The sequence below is a fragment of the Eubalaena glacialis genome, chromosome 7 (genome assembly GCF_028564815.1).
Source record: "Eubalaena glacialis isolate mEubGla1 chromosome 7, mEubGla1.1.hap2.+ XY, whole genome shotgun sequence".
In the NCBI taxonomy this organism is placed as follows: Eukaryota; Metazoa; Chordata; class Mammalia; order Artiodactyla; family Balaenidae; genus Eubalaena; species Eubalaena glacialis.
In genome coordinates this window covers 39,244,603-39,270,974 of record NC_083722.1, presented here as the reverse complement: position 1 = coordinate 39,270,974, position 26,372 = coordinate 39,244,603, and the positions used below count along the sequence as shown (strand labels likewise).

Below are 26,372 nucleotides of genomic sequence, written 5' to 3'. Positions count from 1 at the left end.
AGCCCGCATGCCACAACTACTGAAGCCTGTGTGCCTAGAGCCATGCTCCGCAACAAGAGAAGCCACCCCAATGAGAAGCCCACGAACCACAACGAAGAGTAGCCCCCACTTGCCGCAACTAGAGAAAGCCCAGGTGCAGCAACGAAGACCCAACGCAGCCAAAAAAAATGAAAACAAAAAAAACTGTGTGAGAGGTAAATTCTTAAAAAAAAAAAGATTTTTCTATCTTTCTCTAGGAAACCCTCTTCCATTACACGTTTGGTTAGATACATATCGTCTATCCTTGATTTATTATCCCAGTCTTCTAATATTTCTTTCGCTTTTCATCTCTTTGGTTTTTTTTTTTTCTTCCCTCTGTGTTCTGAGATATTCTTCACTATCCTTCGTATCACTAATTCAAGATTCTGGGACTGTCCATTTTGCTTTTCAACCCTTCCTCAGAGTTCCAATTTTGATAACCATATTCTTAATTTCCAGATACTTTATCTTCTTTCCTTTTTCAGAGAAGCTGATTTTTCTGACTCATGAATTTAATATCCTGTTAAATATCTCTGAAGATACTAATTAGTATTTTGAAAGTTCTCTTCTATTTCTTCTTAGTCCACCCCAGTGCTTCTGTTTCATGGTATTTGCTGATGATTCTGTATTGTTTGGTCATGCTTTATAAAGGAAGGATTCAGAAAGATCAAGTGATTTTAGTTACCTGACACAGTTTTTCTAAGCCATTGGATATACTTCCATGGTAGGCCTTTTCACAAGAGGAGTGGGCTGATCATGCAGATCTCTGGGTGAAGATCCCAAAGATATTTATTGAGCATTTACTACGTGCTGAGCATCATGTGCAGAGGAAGGCTGGGGACACCTTTTTCCACTGGTGATGTAGGAAAAAGTTTTACTTCAGGAGCAAAACACTTCAGCTTATTTACTGTTGTGCAGAGCTGCTTTCACTTTTTTCCCCTTCAAATCTGTTTTAAAAGCTCAAAGATACTTATGTTCTCATTCTGTAGTCCAAGTCCTAACACATGGAGCCTTCTGAGGCAGATCCCTACTTTACTTTACAAATTTGGCCTTATTGGCTTTAGCTTGGGAGCAAAAGTCACAGCCAGGCCCTAGAGTAGTAATTCTCAATCCTTGGCTGCAAACTAGAATCACCTGGGGAGTTTTTTGTTTTTTAAATACTTGTGCCTGGAGTTCCATCCTTTGAGATTTGCTATTCTTATTTAACTGGTCTGGGCTGAGACCTGGGCATCAGAATTTTAAAAGCTCCCCAAGTAATTCTAAATTCAGCCAAAGTTGAGAACCACTACACGACAGGCTTACTAGCCCAGCTGTTCCATATTGTTTTATAACAACCCTGATGATTACCCCATAGCCTGCCTTGGCTCCCTTGCACCAGCTGACTAAGCTTGGAGTTCTGCCCAAGCTTGTTGAGAAGAACAGTATGTACCTCTGCAGAGGTCTTCTCTACACCTGTTGTGGGTTGGGTTTCCTGAGTCTAGTTTCCATCAGTCCAATTTTATCTACTTTACGTATTCCAGAAATTCTCCATAATTTCTGATCCACTTCTTGTAGTCTTCCTATTTTCCACCACCAATACGGATTTCTTCCTCTTTTTTTGAAATCATTCTCCACCCCTCCCCTCCCCATCTCTCATTTCAGTGGGATTTGCAGAGGGAAAGGAGGTGACAGGGAAGGGTACTCCAACAACTTGAATCCCTGCAGATCACTCTGTTGAAATTTTCACATTTGAAAATACTCCCGATTGTCTGCATTCTTTGCATTCAGATGTGGCTGAAAGCACTGTGAGGCAAGAGAGTCACACACAGCTAGCATTTTGATGTGCCTACTCCAAGCACGGAAGTTAACTCAGAAGATGTGAGAGATGGGAACTGGGGGAAGAGGAGCTGGTAGCTATTCAGAGCCTTATGTCAGATTGGCTTTTCTAAGAAAGCAAAGCTTAAAAGTAACAATGTAGCCACTACAGGCAATGAAGCTAAAGTATGATGACTAAAGTATCAGTCATCATGATAATGTCAATTAGAGTACCTTAGAACACAGTGACTTTTTTTAATGGAAAAAGGACAACATTGAATAAAAATTACAAGATGGTCATCTTAATTGACATAAAGCACACTGGAACAGAATCTAAAAATTGATTTGCAAGCATTAGGATCCTGATGGAGTAAAAATCACAATTTCTTTGAGAAAGAATAAATTCTGTCAAACTAATGTAAATTCTCTGTTCCCCAAAGAAATTATTAAAAGGAAGCAAAAGATCACAATTCAATAAAAGCCTTTTGATTCAGTCCATAACTTTGTTCTTCAGAAAACAAACCAGCAAAAATCCTGGAGAAATATGATTTAGGTAACATTACTAAGAAGATATATAATTATTTTTAAGACTGTTACTGAAGACAAACTGATCATGGGTTCTAGGTCAACCCTGGTAGAGACAAAATAATTTGCTGATGGACTGGCTGTAGAATATAAGAGAAAGAGAAGTTTATTTCCTTAAATCTATTTAAAGGAAGCAAAATAAATGATATAAACATTTATTTAGAGAAATAAATTTATTTAGAGAAATAAATGTATTTATTTATAGAAAAAAGAAACTAAGTGTCTACCATGTATTAGGCATCTTTCTTCCCTTAACTGTCACAACAATCTGTGGGGGTAAAAGATTATTATTCCCATTTTACAGATGAGAAAGCTGTATGCTCAAGGTGATTAAGTAACTTGTCTAAAGTCATAAAAATATCAAGTAGTGATTCCAAGATTCGAAATTCACATCTATCACTTCCAAAGCCTGTGTGCCCCATCCCCCTGCTATTCACTGTACCTTTACACAGAAATGACAGAAACTCGGTCACTCTTGTGTATCTATAATGACATATCATAATGGATGATCACTGTCTATAGTTTTTCTTTCACTGTGGAACTGGCTTTAGTTCTAGGATTTCTACTTGGTTTTGAATCTAATAATATATGGGTGATGGTACAAAAAAAAGGCAAACCAGTAAAGTGAAGACTGAATAGACTTCAAAAGGAACAAGGTGATCTTGGCTTCTGACAGAGACCACTTTTGAGTCAACCTTCTGTCCTCCTCCCACACACAGCTAACTGGTTTCAGAGAGGGAAAGCAGGACACCTTAACCTTGATAAGTGACAATACAATAAATTTTTATAAAATTGATTTGTTCCAGAAAACCAAAGAGGGCTTTTGGGAGAAAAAGTAAGAATAAACCATTTACTCTAAAATTTCCCAGGAAAGTACAGTCTAACAAGATGAGAGACAAAAAAATTAGTCATTGCCCTTTCTTAATACATTTAGAAACAGAAAAAATAAAATTATATAAAGGATTATTCACATACATTAAAAATTCTATTCATAGTATATTATCCTTCATGCAAAAAGGGGACATAAAAAATACAAGTATCTGCTCATATCTGCAAAAAAATACAATAATAAACCAGGAACTAATGAGATTGGTTACCTATAGGAGGTAGGAAGGAACAGAGTGGAAATAATGAGGAAATGGGAACAGGTTAGTAGGGATGAGGGGGGAATAACACTTCTGAGTATATCTTTTTGTATCATCTAGAATCATGGTAATGTTTCATACACCCAAAAAAACAAATAAATAATTAAAACCTACCAGAGTGTGGGGGGAACCCCAATGGAAGGTAAACATAACAAATGAACTTAACTGTATTACAAATGAATAACGTAACCATACTGAAGGGAATGAGGATGAAAGAACTAACCTAAATTGGAAAACAGTATTTTCAATGCATGCTATAGGCTAATGACAAAAGGAAGTACACTCAGATATTTCCTACTTAGGAAAAAAGTTTTTTTTAAATATTTATTTATTTAGGCTGTGCTGGGTCTTAGTTGCGGCATGCAGGATCTTTGTTGCAGCATGCAGACTCTTAGTTGCAGCATGCGTGCAGGATCTAGTTCCCCGACCAGGGGTCGAACCCAGGCCCCCTGCACTGGGAGCATGGAGTCTTACCCACTGGACCACCAGGGAAGTCCCAGGAAATTTGTTTTTCACAGGGGTATGGGTTAGCAATTCTGAAACTACTTTCTGTATATACCATGATTGAGCAAATAAATAAATATACTGTGGATAATGAGAGCCAGGTTTCTCACTGTTGGAGAAAGCAATTTCAAAGAAGCAAAGAGAGGAGGCTAAAACAAATCTGTGGTGGGCTGAAATTGAAAGTGTCAGTATGTACTCATAGTTTTTAATATATATATACAGACTAATACAGAAGTACACATAGATGTGTATATATGCATGTCGAGATATATGTATTTTCTAGCTCTGTTAAGAGGTTCTAGAAGCAATAACATTCCATAGCATGAGTACACCTAGCACCCAGATCTTCATTTCTAAATACCATTCTCCAGTAAAAGGAATCAGCTCCTTGGAGGAATGGCGGATTCCAGACCGGGGGCAGGAAAATTACCAAATAAGCCCTAAGCATCTAGTGGTGTCATAAGTAAGAAAGTGCTCAAGAAACAATGTTGAAAGGACCAAAGAGCCAAGTTGAAGGAGTTTCCAATGGCCAAATCTGGGACAATCTGAGCAACAAAATAAATAAGAATAGTAATGAATAATAACCTACAGAATAAAATGATATCCATGGGTCAATACTGATATAAATAAACAACTGAATAAACAGGGGAGAAGAGGCAGCTCTTCCTTACAGTAGAATTCTAATTAAATGTAGAAGAAACAGTGGACATAGAAAAATCACCATTAGGCAAATACCACAGTAATAACTGTTGCATACAAAAATCATTCATGGATGCTAAAATTAGTGTGAAGGTGTGATGTAAAAGAGGTTATCTGCAGAGTTTCCAAGTATTTCCTTCCTAATAAGATACTTAGTAATTAGAGAGAGAAATAGTAACTTTACAGTGGAGAAACATGGCAGACCCCACCTTAACCAAGTGGCCCAAGTTAACATCAACAGTAATGAGACATCAATGTCATGTACTTCCTGATAATGATGAACTGAGATGGGCACAACACTTATGTATTTTTCCAAATATGCATAGCCTCAATCTAATCAGGGGAAAACATCAAACCAACCCAAATGGAGGGATATTCTACAATAATTGGCCTTCAATTATTTAACTTTAACTTCAAAAGTGTTAAAGTCATGAAAAACACAAAGACTGATCAACTGTCACAGATTGGAGGAGACAAGGAGACATGACAACTAAATTACAATGTTGGATCCTGAATTTGATGGTGGACTTGAAAAAGGACATCAGCGTGGCAACTGGTGAAATTCAAATAAGATTTGTAGAATAGTTAATAGCACTGAATCAATGTTAATTTCCTGATTTTGATAAAAGTACTGTGGTTAAGTAAGATGTCAACATTAGGGGAAGCTGGGTGAAGCATATAAGGAAATTCTCTGTACTAGTTCTGCAACTTTTCCATAAGTCAAAAATTATTTCAAAATGAAAAGTTAAAAGAATGACTCCAATTGAAAATATTACCAAAAGCAAGATTTGATTTAATTTAGCCTGCTCCAAAGGTAACTCTACAGTGGTAGTTTTGTGGTATTGCCTATAACTGGGAAGTTTTTCCTTTTAATTTAGTTGACAAAAACCTCCAATTTTAAAATATATAAATTGTTAAATCTGGGGAGTCACTGTATCACAGGGGGGAAAAAACCCTCTACTTCTGTATATGTTTGAAAATTTTCATAATAAAAATTTAAAATACATGTTATAGACAAGATTTTTAAGTGCTTGTTAATATATTGAGGAGAATTTTCTATCATTCCTATAACTTTCATAAACATTTAGAATTCTATCAGGAATTTTTCGGGCTAGTAGGACCTTAGAAATTAAGGCGTCTACCCCTGCGTCACTGGACAGGAAAGAAGCTAATGCCAGAGAGGCAACGTCTAGTTAGAGTGGGCCAAAGCCTGAACCCTATCTTCCGGCTCCTGGTCCAGGTATTTCTCCAACACTATACACCTGAGCTCTTCTTCATTTATTCTAAAACTTATCAAGAGTGATAACTATCACTTTAACTACAATAGAACAGTAATACTATTTATAACTGTTTCCAATTTAAAAAAAAACTAAATTTGAACTAATTTGCCAGACTCGTGGAAATGAAACATGCGTTCAAAGTAGAATGTAAAATAATGTTGTGGTTCAATACGCAACATTAAAGATGAGAAAATCAACTATTCTAGTTTGCATTTTAAAAATGAACTCTTTAGGCCTTTTATATTGATAATATCAACAGTTCACGCTGCCATCCTTATTTAGTGATTTGATTTTTTTAAAATTCTTCTTATTTATTTTTATTTTTGGCTGTGTTGGGTCTTTGTTGCTGCACGCAGGCTTTCTCTAGTTGTGGCGAGCGGGGGCTACTCTTCATTGCGGTACACAGGCTTCTCATTGCAGGGGCTTCTCTTGTTGCGGAGCATGGGCTCTAGGTACGCGGGCTTCAGTAGTTGTGGCTCATGGGCTCTAGAGCGCAGGCTCAGTAGTTGTGGCACACTGGCTTAGTTGCTCCGCGGCATGTGGGAACTTCCTGAACCAGGGTTGGAACCCGTGTCCCCTGCATTGGCAGGCAGATTCTTAACCATTGCGTCACCAGGGAAGCCCAGTGATTTGATTTTTTTAAGGAAAGTCTTTCTTTCTTTCTTTTTAAAATTTAAAAAGTTTTTTTGGCTGTGCCACGCGGCTTACAAAATCTTAGTTCCCCAACCAGGGACTGAACCCGGGCCATGGCAGTAAAAGTGCCAAGTCCTAACCATTGGACCACCAGGGAATTTCCTTGATTTTTTTTTTTTATAACTTAAAAAAATTTTTTTAAAAATTTATTTGTTCTATTTATTCATCTTTGGCTGCATCGGATCCCCGCTGCTGCACACGGGTCCCCTCCAGCTGTGGCAAGCGGGGGCCACTCCTCGCCGTGGCACATGGGCCCAGTTGCTCTCCCGGACCAGGGATTGAACCCGCGTCCCCTGCATTGGCAGGCGGACCCCCAACCACTGCGCCACCAGGGAAGCCCTCCCTTGATTGTTTTTAATGGAAGTATTTCTTTATGTTTTCTCACTACTGTCTTTTTTGAAGTACTTCAACTCAGTAAATGCCACCTTGCAAACATTTATCCATGCAGAAAGCATTTACTGAACAACAAATGTGTGTAAGGCTCTGTAGGTGATGCTGGAAACAAAAAGATGAAGAAAGATTCTGGTCCTCCAGCACTCACTATATACTAGGGAAATGGGCAGATGCTGATTAGAGTATAAAGTGACAAGTAGTGTACACAGTGGTACACACAATGTGTGTACACCTCCCTCTGGGAGGGTGGAAGGGTGCTCAGTTAACCCAGTCCTCAGTCCTGTCCTTATACCCAACTTATTAGCAAATGAAGAAAATGGAATAGCTTCAGGTCACTCAATAAATGACAAAGCAGAGCTTGAACCCAGGTCTCCTGACACAGAACAGAATAAACTATTCTCCTGTTTTGATCTAACTAAAATGATGAACTGTTTTTTATCTTGATGACAGCCAGTGAAATGGGTTTGATAGCACTGAGGGGCATTACAATCTACTACTCTATTTAGTAACTCTGTAACCTTGGGTAATTTACATAACTTCTCTGAACTCACTTTTCTCACCTAGGGATAATTAATCATAGCTCAAAAGGTTATTGTGAGAAATAAATGAATAATATATAAGGCAACTAATATAGCTGTTGGCACACCAAGGAGTCCACAGACTAAGAATTCCTTGATGGATGGGCTTACCTTTTACTCATTGTTTTGAGTTTGAAGAGGCTGGTACAGTTCTTGGCACACACAGGTTGAATGAATATTTACTAAATGAAGTCACTTTTAAATAAATGTTGAATTTAAAACTATTAAGAGATATATTTTCAGTATATTTATTTTTATAAACAGATTTTTAAAAACAAAATCTCCATTTCATCCACATAATTGGAACCCAACTTTTAAGGACCAGTTCCCTGTCGCAGCAGTACTTACTTTCTACTGTCGCTCCTTCGTTTGGGTTTGAATACCCTTCTCCTTTCCGTTTGATTCTTCGGATAATACCTCCATCTTCAAATAAATCCTCTCCTTTGAAATCAAGAAGCTCAATCTAGAAAGGAAAAAGGGATCTGACTGAGAACGGACCAAAAAAGCAATTTAACATACTTAAAGGCAAGGGCAACCACTCTCTTTTCATTTTACAAAATAAATCTCTGTTTTATATTTATCTGTGCTTCTTAGTTATTGGAAAAGTAGGGAAAAAAGAACACTGCACTTTTCAATACCTGGAAAGAAACTTCATGTAATGATAATGTCTAGGACTACATCCTGTGGGGCTGCAGTGCAAAGACAGACAGGAAATACTAGGAAAACTGCCTTGTGGGCAAAAAGCCAGAGTGACACAGTGCTGGCCCAGACTATTTTGTCTGACCCTAGAGGCCACCACTTTTTCACCCCAGATTCATGGAATGCCCTTCTTAAAATTAAGACTAAATCTTATGAATCAGGCCTACAACCAACTAAAGGTATATTTTACCTAGTTACAATGTTTCAGGCATTTCCCCTCCTTAATTTTTTAATTAGGTATGGCCAAATATGTATAATTCAACACAAGATGAATAACATTTTATCACCATCTACTGCTTCTAATGAGGAAGTGAGATCTGTGACATTTATAAACCTCTGTAATACGAAAATAGCTTTACAACTTGCTTTATAGCTTTAGGTATATTTCAACATGTATCTCCCACATTTCCATCCTGTCTTCTGATCAGGTTTGAGTATGTCATAACTCACACCACTGACCAGAACCTTTATTTCTAAGCCTGTTGTCTTTTGTTTATTTGGATATGACCATTTTCTGCCAGAGACACGTTTCTAAGAAAGCACTGGCACACATCCCTTGGGTTTGTGGGAAACAATTCAAGAAGCCAAGCTCCAAAATAAATAAGTTGGATCTGATTCTCAATAGCAAGCTCAGCTCCTTGTTCCACTGCCTGTTGCTTTGGAGCCAGCACTATAGTAGAGCAGATGCTAACAAGGCAACATCACACACATACTTGCCTCAAAAAAGAGAGTTGCATTCGAGGGAATTTTGGGGAGACTGCCAGCCGAGCCATATGCATATTCTGGTTTGCACAGTAAATGACAGATCTCTCCTTTCTTCATGGTAGCCACCCCAATGTCCCATGCCTTGATAACTTGGCCTAAGAGAAAGGAAAAAGTGGTTGAAAGCTATAGGCCATATTTTAAAAGACTTAACTGTCACGAAACAGAAGTTCAAACAAATTTCCAATTCCTTATGCTACATACTATTCAGCTAGGAAGTGGGGGCTAAAAAAAACCTCAGTAAGACCTATACACTAAGAAATAAATTATGATTTTTTTTTTTGAGGGCTATTATAGAAGATTCTCTGCTGAGAAGGATGAAAGTAATATCAGTTTCTAAACTGCTCAAAGACTAGGTCTTTGGAAAGTGGCAGTAACATCATCTTTGAAATGTGGCTGGGCTGCAGTTGTTGCTTAATTTATAATTTCAACCATAAGAATAAGTGCGTGTTTTCTACGCAGAAATGGAACAAAAATAGTATAGAAAATGGAATTTGTCCTAAGAAAGCTTATAATTTAGTTGGGCAGACAAAAACAACAAACAAGAAACCGGAAAAGTATAAATTGTATAAAAAGGCCCATGAAACAGATTTCTTCTCAAAATTTAGAGTAAGAAAAAAAGTGGGTTTTGCTTTTCTAAAAAAAACCCAGAATATGTGTCCTTTTTTGCCAAATCACAAGAAGTGCAGAACTCAGAATTTTTTTTTTTGCCTACTTTCAGGAAACAAAGCTTACTGCTCAGCTGTAGAACTATAGTAACCTATATAATTGTAATTGTATCTTACAATAAGTAGTCCCAAATCCTTTGGGAAACAATAGAAAATGTACAAAATTTCAAGGGATAATATACAAATTTGAGGTGCTATGTCAAAGACTTAAGTATTCAAAGTGAGATCAGGTAATAAGCAATGAACTCCAGAGAAGGTGAATTTTGAAGAGAGCTGTTATCTTGAACTGAGAACTGATGTTAGGATTAGAGTAAGGATGATTAGAATAAGGGGAACCCTATACTAAGGTATGTAAGTAGATATGGACAAAGCATTTGTGACTCATGACTTCAGCTTAGTCTTAGGCATTACAACTTTTCAAAATATCAGATACACTTATTTTAGTTAAAAGTGTATATAAGGTATACATGCCAATTATTAAAACACACATGAGAGAAAGATATAAGTGAAAGGTAAAAGGTCATCCATTCCCTCCTTAAAAGAAGCCACTGTTATGTTTTTTTGGTATCCATCCACTGTGTGCTGTCGCTTTTAAAAAAATTTAAAACACAAATGACAGCATACTATACATTCAGTTCTGAACTGTTTTCTCATTACATAGATATATATTTTAATTATATAGAAATATGTTATAAATAAATATATAATGTTTATAATTTATTCATTTATGTGTATATACATATCTTTATCCATCAGCAGATAGGATATGCGTTTTAGGGGTTAGACGTGCAGCCTGCTTTAACTTCAGACTGACTAAATTAGAATACCAGGTCGGCCCCATATTAGTTGTGTGACCTTGTGCAAGTTTCCTCGTCTGTAAAATGTAGATAATAATAGTACCTGCCATATAGTTGTTACAAGAATTATTAGATAAAATATGTCAAGTGCCTGGCATATAATATGTATTTAATAAAGGATAGTTATCATCATCATCGTAAATATATACTGATCTACTTCATTCTCAGTGGCTTCATAATATTCCAGTCACTCTACTATTGAGACACATTGCCAACAGTACTCTAATAAGGATTTTTGTCCCTTATGTTTGCCTATTTTGTGCAAGTATATTTGGAAGGTAAATTCCTAGAAGTGCAAAGGTGATGTGCACTTTCCATTTGATAGATATTGCCCAACTGCCCTTCCAAAAGGGCTACATCAATTTATATGCCCACACACGGTTCCAATGTGGAAACAGTCTAGAATCATCAGAAGAAATGTAAAGTCTGCTGTTGACAGGCTGCTCTACTGTCACTGATGCTCTTCAAAGACTGCAATGGTTTCAGCGTGGGCCATTTAGAACAATTTTTTTTTTTTTTTAACTCTCAACTCCGATATTTTAAGACAAATACGTTACACCCTCTTTCAGGAAATCTTTATATTATGGGGTTACTACTGTACATTTGTTCAAGGCATTCAGCCAATTACTGAGGAGCAAAGGTCTATCTAGGTACTAAAAATAAAAAGGTGGCTGTTCCCTTCTTCCTTCCAAGAAACATGCAATGTAGTATGGCTAGTGGAGCAGAAAGATACCTGCCCTGATTTTTTTAAGCATGGTGAACACTAACATAACAGTACAAACAGGGGCTTTTGCCTTGGGGTGGGGTTGGAACAGTCAGCAAAAGCTTACTTCACAGATGATGCCTATGCTAGGCCTTAGAAGTTGGAAACATCAGCCTGGCTATTAAATCCACAGGAGCCTCAAGCTGAATAAATCATGCCTATGCCTTTGGCTCTTCTTCTCATTCAGGAACATTAAAGCTTCTCTTAAACACTGAGCTTCAGACACTGAAGGAAACACGCTGAGCAAAGAGCCAGACTGATACGAACACAGGTATATTTCTAAAATTGCCAATCTTGGGCCTCTTTTCTTAAAAAGCACTTCCCCCTGATTTAAAACAAAATAATACATATTCATTATAAAACACTTGGAAAGTATATAAAAGCACAGAGAATAAAAAACCTCTGAAATTTCAGCATCTGGGGTAAACTGTCAATTTCTTGGCTCATTTTCTTCCAATTGTGTATGCATAACTTTGTTTACATATTAAATTTTTATATATACATTCTTAAAATTCTGATCATAGTTTATTTGGTTTTGTAGCCTACTCTGCATTTCACATTATATGAGCATTTTTCTTGTTAAAAGATAATATCTGAAAACATGACTTTTAATAACTATATGCTATTTACTATTTCATCTTTTAAATATGCCATAATTTCATTACTCCCACTAATAAATATTTAAATTGCTTTTTTTTTTTTTTTACTCTTATTAAGTTGCAATGAACAACTCTGCACCTAAATCGTCACATGATTTTTTTTTTTGCATAATGAAAGCCTCTTACCTGACACATTAGGACTATGGTTGTAGGTTAATTTAAAATGTTGCTTTAAGTAAGGAATCATAAAAAAGAACATATACAACCTCAAACTTTTTTAAACTTAAAACCTATCAAAATATATTAATTCACTAATCCTGTGATAGAAGTCCAAGGCCTTGTCTGCGTGTGACAAGTGATAAGAGTTCTATATCATCTTTACTATATAAATCACACTTATGGTATATCATTTGCAACTTACAACATGGATTTCTTTAAAGTGAAGTAAGAAGTAGAAGACACTTGTAAAAAGCAATCAGTATGTGGAATCCTTCTGGTAAAAATGTGTTCTGAATGGCCTACTTATTTCACCTAGCGTTTACCCACCCCTAATTCAACTGCCATTTTTTAAAAGATATTTATTTATTTATTTGACTGCCCTGGGTCTTAGTTGTGGCACGCAGGATCTTTTAGTTGCGGCATGCGAACTCTTAGTTGCGGCATGTGAGATCTAGTTCCCTGACCAGGGATCAAACCCGGGCCACCTGCATCGGGAGCTTGGAGTCTTAGCCACTGGACCACCAGGGAAGTCCCTCAATAGCCATTTAAAAAAGGCTTTTAGCAATTCACTTTAATAAGTCTTTCCAAAGATGTTCAACTTAGTTTTCACAGAAATAAGTCTCATTTCTTATTACACTAATTTCAGAGTTTTATATACTATCTAATGAACTTATATAATTACAAAAAGGACAATGGATATAAACAAGTTTAGACTGACTCTTAATAAGAGTCTGAGGAAGAAAAAAGCACACCCTAATGTCTGGAAACTGCCCAACACAGCTAGGCCTTGGTGATTCTGAAGCTGGCCTGGGGCACACAGCTAAGCCATGTTATTCTCCTGTTGGACATAACAATCTCACAAAACATCAACATCAGACAAGGTCACTCTGAGACCATGAAAAAGTGAGACAAAACAAGAACACTTCAAAATTTTGTCTGAGCATGGACAAAAAACAAGGTCCCTGTGCAACCTACAAAATACCAAACATCCCCCTCTCCTGGTGACATGAGTGACTTCTGCTTCTCTACAGGTGCAGCTTTAGTCTCACTCCAGTCAGCCCTCCTCCTAGATAAGATTTACTAAGATACCCAAAGAATCACCTGCATCCCAACAATATCCAATCCAGAGCAAATCCCTTCTTCCTTAAACTCTTCGCCAAATCACCTAATACAAGTCCAAATCCTATAAAAGACCTTTTGAACACTCTGAGACACCTCCAGTTTCCCATGGTGTGCAGTCTACCTCCCTACAAGTAATAAACCCAACTTGTTCACTATAGTTGTGTTCCTAGTGGTCTGTGGGTGGAGGGCATTGACAAGGCTCACTCAACTGGCTGAAGCAGAGTGCAGGGCCACAGTGAAGAATAGGAAACCAGCGGTATCACTCAGTGTATACACAAGTAGAATGGAGAGCAGCAGTTAGTCTGGAGTTGGTTAAGCAAGCTTCTACCATATTTCCTTAGATTCAATTCCTAGAAGTAGAATTACTGGGTCAAAGCATAAACATTTTTAAGATTCTTGATCTTTGGGATCTTTTGATCTTTAGGGTCTTAACTGTAGGTATAATACACCAAGAATATATAAACGCAATTTATTCTTCCACTTGTTCTGGACTTCAATTTTACCGGCTCAAACACAATTTATCCATTTCAGTAGTCCTATTCCATTAGCAACAAAATCTGAAATAAGAATATATATTTACACAAATATACAGTGTATCTATCTTTAAGTGTAAATGCTTTTTATATATACCTAACTATAAGGGAATTGAAAACGTTAAAAGTGTACAAAGCCCAGTATAAAAGCAATGCACTGTACTGTTTTCTTCTCTCTGCAGAATATTATATAATTTTTTCTGATTAAGAAAATCAAAATCAAATTTTATAGGCTCACTGTAGGTTCATCAATTGTAACAAGTGCACCATGCTGGAGGGGGTGCTGATAAGAGGGGGAGGCTATGCACATGGCGGGGCAGGGGGTACACGGGAAATCTCTGTACCTTCCGCTCAATTTTGCTGTGAACCTAAAACTGCTCTAAAAAAATAAAGTCTATTAAAAAATCATACACGTTTTAAAATATAACATTTTAATTTAATCACTGAATACTTTCACTTATAATAAAGACTATAGTGACCACTTTAGAACATTCTTCTTTACTGATTAAAAATTTTTTAAATTGTGGTAAAATACATAAAAATGACCATTTCAACTGTTAAGTGCACAGTTAAGTATATTCACACTGTTGTGCAACCAATGTCCAGAACTTTTCATCTTGCAACACTAAAAGTCTACTCATTAAACTACTCCTCTTTTCCTCCTGTCCCAAGCCCCGGCAAGAATTTTATTCTACTTTGTTTTTATGAATTTGATTACTCTAGATTTCTCTAGATGTAAGTGGAATCACGCAGTATTTGTCTATTTGTGACTGGCTTATTTCACTTAGTGTAATGTCCTCGAGGTTCATCAGTTTTGTCCCATGTGAATAATACTCCTTTATAGGAATATACCATTGTATGTAAGACATTTTGTTTATCCATTTGTCTACAGACAAACATTTGGGTAGCTTCCACCTTTCAGCTATAATGAATAATGCTACAAATATGGGTGTACACATATCTCATTAGGACCCTGGTATATACGGAGAAGTGGAATTGCTGGATCATAGGTTAACTCTATTTTTAATTGTTTGAGGAACTACCATACTGTTTTCCATAGTGGCTACGCTATTTTACATTCCCACCAACAGTGCACGGGGGTTTCAATTTCTCCACAACTTGCTAACACTTGCAAATTTCTATTTTTTTTTTTTTTTAAATAGTACCTGATGGTGTGAGGTGATATTGTTAAATTTTTTTTTTTTTTTTTTTTGGCTGTGCCACACGGCATGCAGGATCTTAGTTCCCTGACCAGGGATCAAACCCGTGGCCCCTGCATTGGGAGTGCAGAGTCTTAACCACTGGACCACCAGGGAAGTCCCTCTCATTGTGGTTTTGATTTGTATTTCCCTAATGATTTAGTGATGTAGAGCATCTTTTCATATGCTTATAGTCCTTTTGTATATCTTATTTAGGGAAATGTCTATTTAAGTCCATTGTCCATTTTATAATCAGGATATTTGAGGTTTTTTGGTTGTTGGATTATAGGAGTTCTTTATATATTCTGGATATTAACCCCTTGTCACATACATGATTTGAAAATATTTCCTCCCATTCTTTAGGCTGCCTTTTCACTCCATTATTGTATCCTTTGATGCACAGTTTTTAATTTTGATGTAGTCCAATTTATGTATTTTTTACTTTTGCTGCCTTGCTGTTGGTGTCATATCCGAGAAATCATTGCCAAATCTAATGTCAAGAAGCTTTCCCTCCAAGTTTTCTTCTAAGAAAATACAGTTTTAAGTCTTATATATCTTTGATCCATTTCGAGTTAATTTTTGTATGTGATGTAAAGTAAGGGTCTAACTTTATTCTTTTGCATGTGAATATCTAGTTTTCCCAGCATTGTTTGTTGAAAAGACTGTCCTTTCCTCAATAAACAGTCTTGGCATCCTTGATAAAATTATTGACTATCTAACCTTTAAATGCATGTTTGCATTTGAAACCATTGATAATATTGACATTGTCTTTCTTCTTTTTATGCTAGATAAAGCAAAGTTTTTCCTGTGTATTTTTTTCCTCTTATAAATTTTATTTAGTCTTATTTTTAAATGTCTTATAAAAGGGCTCTGATAATCATTCCTATTCCCTAACAGAAGTATCTGATTATGAATTCAACAAACTCGTTTATATGTTAAGATTCTTTTAAAGTGTTCATATGTATTATGTTACATTATATTTTTGCCATTTCTCTATTTAATTACTAAGAAAACTGATCACCAGATGATCTCTCCGCACCCTCATGGGTTGTCATTTCAAAAACAGAGGGAGAAAATAATCTGTGCTGGGACAACCTTAATGATCAACTCTGCCAGGCTAAACTGCTAGATACCTGAAGGCAGGAGTCATGTCTTGATTATTTTTTATTTCCCAAAGAACTTAACACCACAATATTATACTCAATAAAGGAACACGGTCCATGCTGCAGTATCTAATTTAAATGGAGTTAGAAATGTGTTAGCTGCCCCAGTCTGCTCTCACCCCTGCCTAAATTAGCTTCTCCTTAATATCCATTCAGTGATGAAACTGGAAGCATTCTTCCTCTATTAGAAAGTACCAGGTAAAGCCAAAGAAAGTACTTTCTGAAAGTTTGCTGTCTTTCTGGCTCACATTTTTGGGGAGGGTTAGGAAAATTAAATATTTTGGCCTAAAAGCCTTCTTTCCGAATCCTGAGTGCTCCTAAACTGCAGGTTAAAAAAAAAAAAGTTAACAGATGTTAAGAATATATTTATGGGGGAGCAAGAGTATCAATAGCAATTTAAAGGGAACACATGGTTAAACCACAACCCACAAGAAGCTGGCTGCATGGTTACCCATTACTAGTAAGTGTATTTTACTACTTGTAAAACGTTGTCAAGGCCTAAAATATGTGAAAAAAAATACATTTCAAATAAAAATAAAACTTTAAAAATAGGAATTAGGCCCACAATACCAAGCATGTAATAGCAATAATTTTGCTTTTGATAAACCTCATTAACTACATCATTCCTGTAAGAAAAATGTCTGGTGTACAGCAGGCACTCAGTAAATCCTGCTGGACCAGGACCTACTTTGTTTCTATACCTAGTGTTTAGGCTAGTTTTAAACCTTAATATCTAACATAACTTGAAAGACACTGCCTGGCTTTGAATCCTGGCTCTGCCACTTACCGTATAACTTTGGGCTAATTACTTAATCTCTCTCTGTACCTTAGTTTCCTCATATGTAAACAAAAAAACCAAAGCAAACCAAAACTAAAATGGTTATAGTAGGTACCTAAAACATTTTTTAAAAATTGGTAAAGTGGACTTCATCAAAATTAAAAACTTTTGTTCTTTGAAAGATCAATTAAGAAAATGAAAAGGCAAGCTAGAGACTGGGAGAACATACTTGCAAAATACACATCTGATTAAGTGCTTGTCTTGTTGAGTACAACTCAATAAAAAGATTGTTTTTTTTTTTTTAATGGGCAGAAGATTTGAACAGATACTTCACAAAAGAAAACATACAAATGTCCACTAAGCACAAGAAAAGATACCCTCAATGTGACCAGTTACCAGGGAAATGCAACTGAAAACCAAAATGAGATACCATTTCACACCCATTAAAATGGCTAAAGTTAAAAAGACTGATAGTACTAATGGTTGACAAGCATGTGAAAAACAAACTCTCAAACACTGCTGGTGAGAATGCAAAATGGTACAGCCACTTTGAAAAAACAGTATGGTAGTAACTTACAAAGTTAAACATATGTTTTACCATATGATCAACAAGTCCACTCCCAGGTATTTACCCCAAAATAAATTTACCCAACATAGCCACACAAAGACAGGTATATGAATGTTCATTACATTATTCATAATAGCCCCAAATTGGAAACAACCCCAATGTCCGATTTTTTGAATGGATGAACAAATTGTGGTGTTTCCATACTTGTAAAGTACTGCTTGGCAATTCAACATGCATGAATCTCAAAATCGTTATGCTAAGTGAAAGAAGTCAAATGCCAAAGATGACATATGATTCCATTTATATGAATTTTTGGAAAAGGCAAAACTATAGTAACAGAAGCCAGATTAGTGATTCCATGGCCCAGCGTCCATAAGAAAACTTTTTAGGGTGAGGAAATTGTTCTATATTTTGACTGTGGTGGTGGTTACACAACTGTTACCCAAATTCATCAAGCTATACACCCTTTAAAAGGGTTAAGTTTTATTATATGTAAATAGTACCTCAATAAAAAACTCAGTCTTATACACAGATGTTAATATGACTGTCACCTAAACTATACTAAATAAATTGTACAAAAAATCTATAAAGTAATAATAGGATTGGTGTGAGGATTAAATGAGATAATGCATGTAAGCCCTTTGCCTGGCACTGTAAGTACTTAAAAAGCATTAGCCATTAGTCTTTCAACATACTTTCTCCCTTAGCATATTGGAGTAAAATATGCTAATGACTGCTAAATTAAAAGATGTTTTAACCAATAATCATGGGTCATCATGCATCTAATAAGGTTAGATTAACGTTAAAGGCAGATCACTGATATTTACTTCATTATGGTTTAATCTCAATAGTAAGAGAGAAGTATAGGTATGTGAAAAATCCAAAATGACTGGTTTGTTTCTCTTACTTCTCAAATCTGGGGGAAGAATATAAGAGAGAGGATTTTTATCTTCATAGTTCCCAACCATGTTAGTCATATACGAAGAACACGAAAAACCACTTCACTGAAGTAGCCTTTTATCAGAAATCACCAGACCTTTATAGGGGTAAATGGGGAAGGGGTGCAGCTTTAGTGTCCTTGGATTTACTTATAAGAACAGAGGTAGATACAATTCTTTCAGCCCCCAAACCCATCCCTTCCCAATTTTAGTGATAACATATTTGCTGCAGGCAGGGAAGGGGAAAGAACAGAACCCCTGTTGTGGAAGTATACTTGAAAATCCTGTCATTCTTATTTCAACTTCTTTTAAGATGGGTTATGGACACAGTTCTAGGAATTCAGAACATGTAACAAAGATTTAGTTAAGAAAATCCAGTGAGGGAAACCATCATCATTCTAATTTCTGTAACATATTCTGTAGTGGTGATAACCAATTGTCTTAGATTGATCCAGTTGTTGTTTTTCCAGACTTTCTGGGGCTAAAAAAGATGGTTAAGCATTCAAAAGGTCTGTATGCAGGCATAGTAAATAGGAGTGAGGACCCAAACTGCTGTAACACAGCTCTTGCCACTCCATTGTAAAGCCAGCCAATAATCCCAGTACTGTAACAACAACAGTTAACAAAAGATTTGAGTGCTTACTATGTATTAGGCTGAGTGCTAAGCAACGGTGTGTAATATCTTATTTAATCCTCAACATATAATTGTATATACTATTATTATCATCACTTTATATATGAGGGAAGTGAGGCACAGAGTTTCAAAGATGGTACAAAAAGAGCAACAGACACACATACAAACAATGTGTAGGTATACCTCAAATTTATACATATGGTATGTGTATTTTTAATGCAATTTTTATAGGTAAGTTCTTATGATTCTATTTTAAATACTGAAGTCACAATAGAACCCCAAAATCAGTGTGACTTTCCACTGAAATATTTCTATTTATTCCCTTGGGAGAGGTACAATATAAGGGATCAAGAGAGTTCAATGTACAATATTTGTGCTACAGTTATTTATATTATTTTTCTTCATTATGTTATGAAGTAGCTATTGCCATAACATATAGGTATAAAACTATAAACTGCCTAACCAATGTTTGTTTTATAGGCAACTATAACACATTATGTTATAGAAGTTTTACCAGAGGGATACTGCTCTAGTCTCATATTTCTAATTATCATCTTAAGGGGGCCTCTAAAGGTTCTGTAATTGTGTTGGGTTTAGTCCTTTGCAGTTTTTGTTCCTGTACTCTTTGCAGAATATACAAGAAAGGAATCTTAGACTCAGGATTAATCTCAAAGCTCTTCTACAGACGCTTCCTTTTTGTAAGAGCAGGGAAGGTTAGGTGGCTTACTCATGTTAACATACCACAGGAAAGAGCAAAGACAGGAACCCTGGCTTCCCAACATCCAGCTGGATGCTCTCCCCATGAGACAACACTATCTCTAGATAGGTGTGCCATAGGTACCAAGTCAACTGGAAGTTGCCTCTTTTCTCTCTGCTCAAAATTCTAGGAAAGATGAAAGACTCATTCACCATTGCATGTTTTACTGAGAAAATCTGGGTAGAGAAGCAATTCTTAAGTCTACTTGCAAAGATAACTGCTGAGAGGAGACCTATTATCTTAAACCTACCAACTTTTTCAAGACAGAAATTCAAAGGCGGGGGGGCAGTGGGAACAAAGAGGTCTGATGAGGCCATTTGCTCTGAGGTCATCTAAATTAAATAATGATGCCACAGCCATGCTGGTGGCCCTGGAAATTCACATCCTTACATCAACAAAAATGAAAAAAAGTTTAAGTTAACCATTATCCTTATTCTGCTATGTTAAGAAAAAAAAAATCTGTATTCGATTTTGATTGCTATCTTATTGAACACAAGATTAATCTCACATGAGCCATTAACTCACTGAGGACCCAAAGGAGAAGGGAGCAGTGGCACAGCCAGCACTAGAGCTTGGAGAGAGTACAGCTGTACAGGAAGCACAAGTCACCATGACATACAAATGCCTGTGGGTACCAGGGAAGGCAGAGAGGCAGAAAGAGTTTAACTCCTTAGCTACTTGCTGTTTCCTTTCCTACATCCTTGCTTAGCTAGCAACTCAACTAAGGTGTAGAGTCAGAAAAAGAAAGGAATTATTCAACACTGAGCCATGGTGGTGAATGGGGGGGATCGCCCCTTTTCTCCTACACTTGATCTGGGAACAAACTAGAAGTCCGCTATATCTGTGGCAGATAAGAATAAAAAGACTTTGTAATTCAGCCACTAACTTCCAACAAGCCACATGGTCCACAAAGTTCAATTTGATGTATGGGCTATTATTCTTCTTCCAAGATTAAAAAAAATAAGAATACTAAATTAACTGAAGACATTTAAAAGCATTTGTAAAGAAATTAGTAAAAAATCACATTTAAGATTTTAAAACAGTGGTTCTCAACTTTTTTTCCTCAGGACCCTTTATATCTTAAAAATTGAAGACCCTAAGGTCCTTTTGTTTGTATGCTGTATCTATTGATATTTACCATATTTAAAAAAATTTTTAATAGTTATTTACCAGTTCATTTAAAATAACAGTAACCTCATATGTTAACATAAATTATTTTTATGGAAAATAACTATATTTCCCAAAAGAAAAAAATGAGTGAGAATAGTGACGTTGTTTTATAATTTTACAAATGTAAAATGTGTCTGACTTAATAAAAGACAACCAGATTCTCATACCTACTTTTGGATTCATCTGTTGCAATTTTTGGCTGAAGTATATGGAAAAAATCCAAACCCGCACATATAGATAATTAGAAAAGATAGGAGTTTTTAAATAGCCTTTTCAGATAATTATGAATGTAATCTGATACTACATCAAAACTGGACAAGTGGTAGTTTCATAAAGGTTAGTCGCAATGTGGATCTGAAACCGTTATCAATGAACTTTTCATATTATGTTACGTTAAAATCCATTGGTCTAGCTTACACATCAAATGGACCTTTTACTCATGCATAATTTTACTCAATGCATAACGTCTTGCATTGGTCATTGGGAAAATATTGTTCACTGCGTCACACAATCTTCCAAATGTTAACACATTTCATTTCATGATATTTTAAAAATCCCATTCATTAATACTCATTGATTTCAACAGAAGTCTTTTAAATTTTGGGAAGCTGTCAAGCTCTGAGTAGCAGATACAAATTTTCCAAAACTGTAATTTTCACTTGAAAACTCAATGGCAACAAATACTGTCAGTTGTTGTCCTTGAAGTGACAGGCTCACTTCATTCATTTGCGAGAAAATATCTGCCAAATACGGAAAAATCAAGTCTGAATAATCATAGCTTGCCCTTTAAAATAAAAATGGTGCTTTATGGAAAAAATGCAGCTAGTTCAGCTCTCAAAACTAAAGCAAGTACACAAGTGCTTTCCCTTGAGATAGCCACTGTAGTTGGGGATGCAGAAGTGCTTTATGTGCACTTTCCCATCTGTCACAAAATATCAAAACAATGTGAAACTCAAGGATTAGGATTTAATAAAATTAATATGTTTTACACCTTATCAAGGACATTCTTAAGTGAAACTGGCCTTCTTTTTTTTCTTATTTAAACAGTGAGTGAGGGCATACTAATGGTATAGTTTGGTGCCATTGCCTAGATTTGTGCTAAGGCTCCAGCAAATATTCACCATTGCAGCTTGGTACCATCGGTGCAAATGTCAACACAGTAAAATAAATAAATAACATCTTAGTATTATTATGAAAATAATTTTGACACTATGGACCCCCTAAAAGTATCTCAGGGACCCCACAGGGATCCATGGACCATACTTTGAGAACTACTGCTCCAAAATATGTTTATTTTTGGCAAGGATAGGATCCATGAGAACTACTGCTCCAAAATATCTTTACTTTTGGCAAGGATAGGATCCACTAGCTCCCATATAATATAAATAGCAATAAATCTAAGCAAAACACAACTCAAAAAAAAAAAAATACCCTCTTACCTTTGCCAAGACTAAAGACAAACGGTTCGTTTCGATCATGACTGGAATCAAACTTCTTTCCATTTGACAATTTTCCTTTGTAATGGACATAAACTTTGTCTCCAATCATTGGGGTTTCCTCACTATTCCCCACTCTTTTGACAACCTAGAAAAGACAAACGTCAAGAAAAATGAGGTTAAACATTTTATTTCTAATCAGAGAATAGAGAGGTCACACAGTCCCTTCCACATCACTCAGGCACATTTGCAAACAACTGTCTGTCCTTTCTAAAGGCTTCCCTCCCAGTTCTCTCAATGATCCTCACTGTTGCAAAATTATCCTGTACTACTCTAAATCTTTAATGCTATATTTAATTGTATTGTTAATCACACTATTCTCTCAAAATAATTAATCAATAGATCTTGTTTCATTGGTTTAATGCCCCATCTTTTGACACTGAAATCTTTCAAAACACAGTTAGTCCATGTACAAACTGAATTAGACCAAAAAGATTAGTGGACTTTCAAAAACATTCAAAAAGAAGTCTGAAGCAAAGTTTCAAAGGTGAGATTTTTACTTCTCTCCTTTGCTAAAAACATTATCTTTTGACTAGATTCCACTAGTTTGGTTTAATTTCAAAAAGCCCAATTTCCTGATATAAAGGTTATACTTCCTACTATTTGAAGAATATTCAACGCGTAAAAAAAACAGTACCACTGCACAGTTTGATATGATACTGAATAACTTGTGTTCTAGTAAAGGAAATGCCAAAAAGCTCCAAGTTGAAAAACATTTAACTATCATAAAATCCAGTATATTTATTTTGTTCTTGGCAGAGCAAGCCACTAATGCAGTTGGTCAGTTCTGGGAAAATAAAATCAAATCCAGGCATGTGGTGTATAATTTATTCTGTCAATCACTTATGCCAAATTAATCATTTTTATTAGATAACAGAGGATGGTAGCTAATGTCCAATAAACATCTTTTTTGGGGAAGGGTTTGAATTTTTATCTAAAGAATTCAATTATTTGCTCCTAAATTCTTTTTTGAGATGCGTCCTCCTTGCCCCACCCTCATATCACCACATAAACACTGTGAACTTAGATTCTACAACTTTCTTAGCTCAAAAGCCTAGACATTCTAAAGGAAAATAAATGATTACTGCAACTTCATCAAAAAAAGTGTTTGAACTAATCAATGAATTCAGTAAAGTTGCAGGATTACAAAATCAATATACAGAAATCAGTTGTGTTTCTACAAACTAACAAAATATCTGAAAAAGAAATAGAGAAAACAATCCCGGAAATGTAAACCAAAACCACAATGAGATATCACCTCACACCTGTCAGAATGGCTGTCATCAAAAAGACAAGAAATAAAAAGTGTTGGTGAGGATGTGGAGAAAAGGGAACCCTCTTGCATTGTTGGTGGGAATGTAAATTGGTGCAGCCACTACGGAGAACAGTATGGAGGTTCCTCAAAAGATTAAAAGTAGAACTACCATATGATCCAACAATTCCACTTGTGGGTATTCATACAAAAGAAATGAAAACACTAACTGAAAAAGATATATGCACCCTCGCCATGTTCACTGCAGCATTATTTACATTAGCCAAGATATGGAAACAACCTGTGCTCATCAATAAATGAATGGATAAAGAAAATATATATATTTGTATATGTTATATATATATATATGTATGTACACACACACACACACACACACACAATGGATGATTATTTAGCCATAAAAAAGAATGAAATCAGGACTTCCCTGGTGGCTCAGTGGTTAAGAATCTGCCTGCCAATGCAGGGGACACGGGTTCGAGCCCTGGTCCAGGAAGATGCCGCATGCCGTGGAGCAACGAAGCCCATGCACCACAACTACTGAGCCTGTGCTCTAGAGGCCGAGAGCCACAACTACTGAGCCCGTGCACCTAGAGCCCATGCTCTGCAACAAGAGAAGCCACAACAATGAGAAGCCCGCGCACCACAACGAAGAGTAGCCCCAGAGAAAGCAGCAGCAAAGACTCAGGGCAGCCAAATAAATAAACTTATTTAAAAAAAAAAAAAAAAGAATGAAATCTTGCCATTTGTAACAACATGGATGGACCTTGAGGGCATTATGCTAAGTGAAAATAGGTCAGACAGAGAAAGACAAATACCGTATGACCTCACTTATATATGGAATCTTAAAAAAAAAAAAAAGAAAGAAAAGTAAAGAAAAAACAACTAAATTTATAGATACAAAGAGCAGAAACAGATGGGTGGTTGCCAGAGGTCAGAGTTTGAGGGGAGGGTGGGAGAAATGGGTAAAGGGAGTCAAAAGGTACAAACCTTCAGTTACAGAGTAAGTCATGGATGTAATGTACAGCATGATGCGATAGTTAATAATATTGTATTGCATATTTGAAAGATGCTAAGAGAATAGATCTAAAAAGTTCTCATCACAAAAAAATTTTTTTAAACTATGTACGGTGACAGACGTTAAATAGATTTATTGTGGTGATCATTTCATAATACATACAAATGTCAAATCATTATGTTGTACACCCGAAACTAATAAAATGTTATATGTCAATTATATTTCAATAAAAAATCCCATTCACAATATCATCAAAAACTATAAAATAGTTAGAAATAAATTTAACCAAGGAGGTGGAAGATCTATACACTGAAAACTATAAGATTCTGATGAAAGAAACTGAAGAAGACACATATAAATGGAAAGGTGTCCTATGATCATGGATCAGAAGAATTAAAAATGTTAAAATGTCCATACTACTGAAAAACATCTATAGATTCGATCCAAGACATATCAAAATTTCCCATGGTATTTTTCACAGAAATAGGAAAAAAAAAGCTAAAATTCGTACAGACCCATAAAAGATCCCAAATAGTCAAAGCAATCCTGAGAAAGAACAAAGCTGGAGGCATCACATTTCCTGATTTCAAACTATATTAAAAGCTATAGTGATAAAAACAGAATGGTACTGACATAAAAACAGGCACACAGACCAATGGAACAGAATCGAGAACCCAGAAATAAACCCTAACATATACAGTCAACTAATATTTGACAAGGGAGCCAAGAATGCTCAATGAGGAACAGATAATCTCTTCAGTAAAAGATGTAGGGAAAACTGGATAACCCTATGAAGAATAAAATTGGACCCCTATCTTACACCACTCACAAAAATTAACTCAAAATCAATGAAAGACTTAAATATAAGATATGAAACTATAAAACATCTAAAGGAAAACAAGGGGAAAATCTCCTTGACATTAATCTTGGCAATAATTTTTTGGATATGACACCAAAAGTACAAGCAACAAAAATAAGTAAGTGGAACATCAAACTAAAAAGCTTCTGTGGGCTTCCCTGGTGGCACAGTGATTAAGAATCCTCCTGCTGGGCTTCCCTGGTGGCGCAGTGGTTGAGAATCTGCCTGCCAATGCAGGGGACACGGGTTCGAGCCCTGGTCTGGGAGGATCCCACATGCCGCGGAGCAACTAGGCCCGTGAGCCACAACTACTGAGCCTGCGCGTCTGGAGCCTGTGCTCCACAACAAGAGAGGCCGCGATAGTGAGAGGCCCGCGCACCGTGATGAAGAGTGGCCCCCACTTGCCACAACTAGAGAAAGCACTCGCAAAAAAAAAAAAAAAAAAAGGAAAAAAAGAATCCTCCTGCTAACGCAGGCGACACAGGTTCGAGCCCTGGTCCGGGAAGATCCCACATGCTGCAGAGCAACTAAGCCCATGTGCCACAACTACTGAGCCTGCGCTCTAGAGACCGCGAGCCACAACTACTGAAGCCCACACGCCTAGAGCCCAT

At 36.3% G+C, this 26,372-nt stretch overlaps 1 protein-coding gene and 1 non-coding gene across 6 annotated transcripts in view; both read right to left on the bottom strand.

Moving 5' to 3' along the window:
- The window catches only part of FKBP5 (FKBP prolyl isomerase 5), a 100,825-nt gene that overhangs the window by 26,759 nt on the left and 47,694 nt on the right, over positions 1-26,372 (bottom strand). For all 5 annotated transcript variants that reach the window (XM_061196331.1, XM_061196333.1, XM_061196329.1 and 2 more), the window contains 3 exons: positions 22,558-22,702; positions 9,106-9,248; positions 8,038-8,152 (listed from right to left, as the gene is read on the bottom strand). In XM_061196331.1, the coding sequence (XP_061052314.1) occupies positions 8,038-8,152; positions 9,106-9,248; positions 22,558-22,702 (403 nt within the window). The remainder of the gene's footprint in view (positions 1-8,037; positions 8,153-9,105; positions 9,249-22,557; positions 22,703-26,372) is intronic.
- TRNAK-UUU (transfer RNA lysine (anticodon UUU)) lies at positions 6,744-6,815 on the bottom strand. The gene has a single exon. It is a non-coding gene; the product is annotated as a tRNA-Lys (tRNA).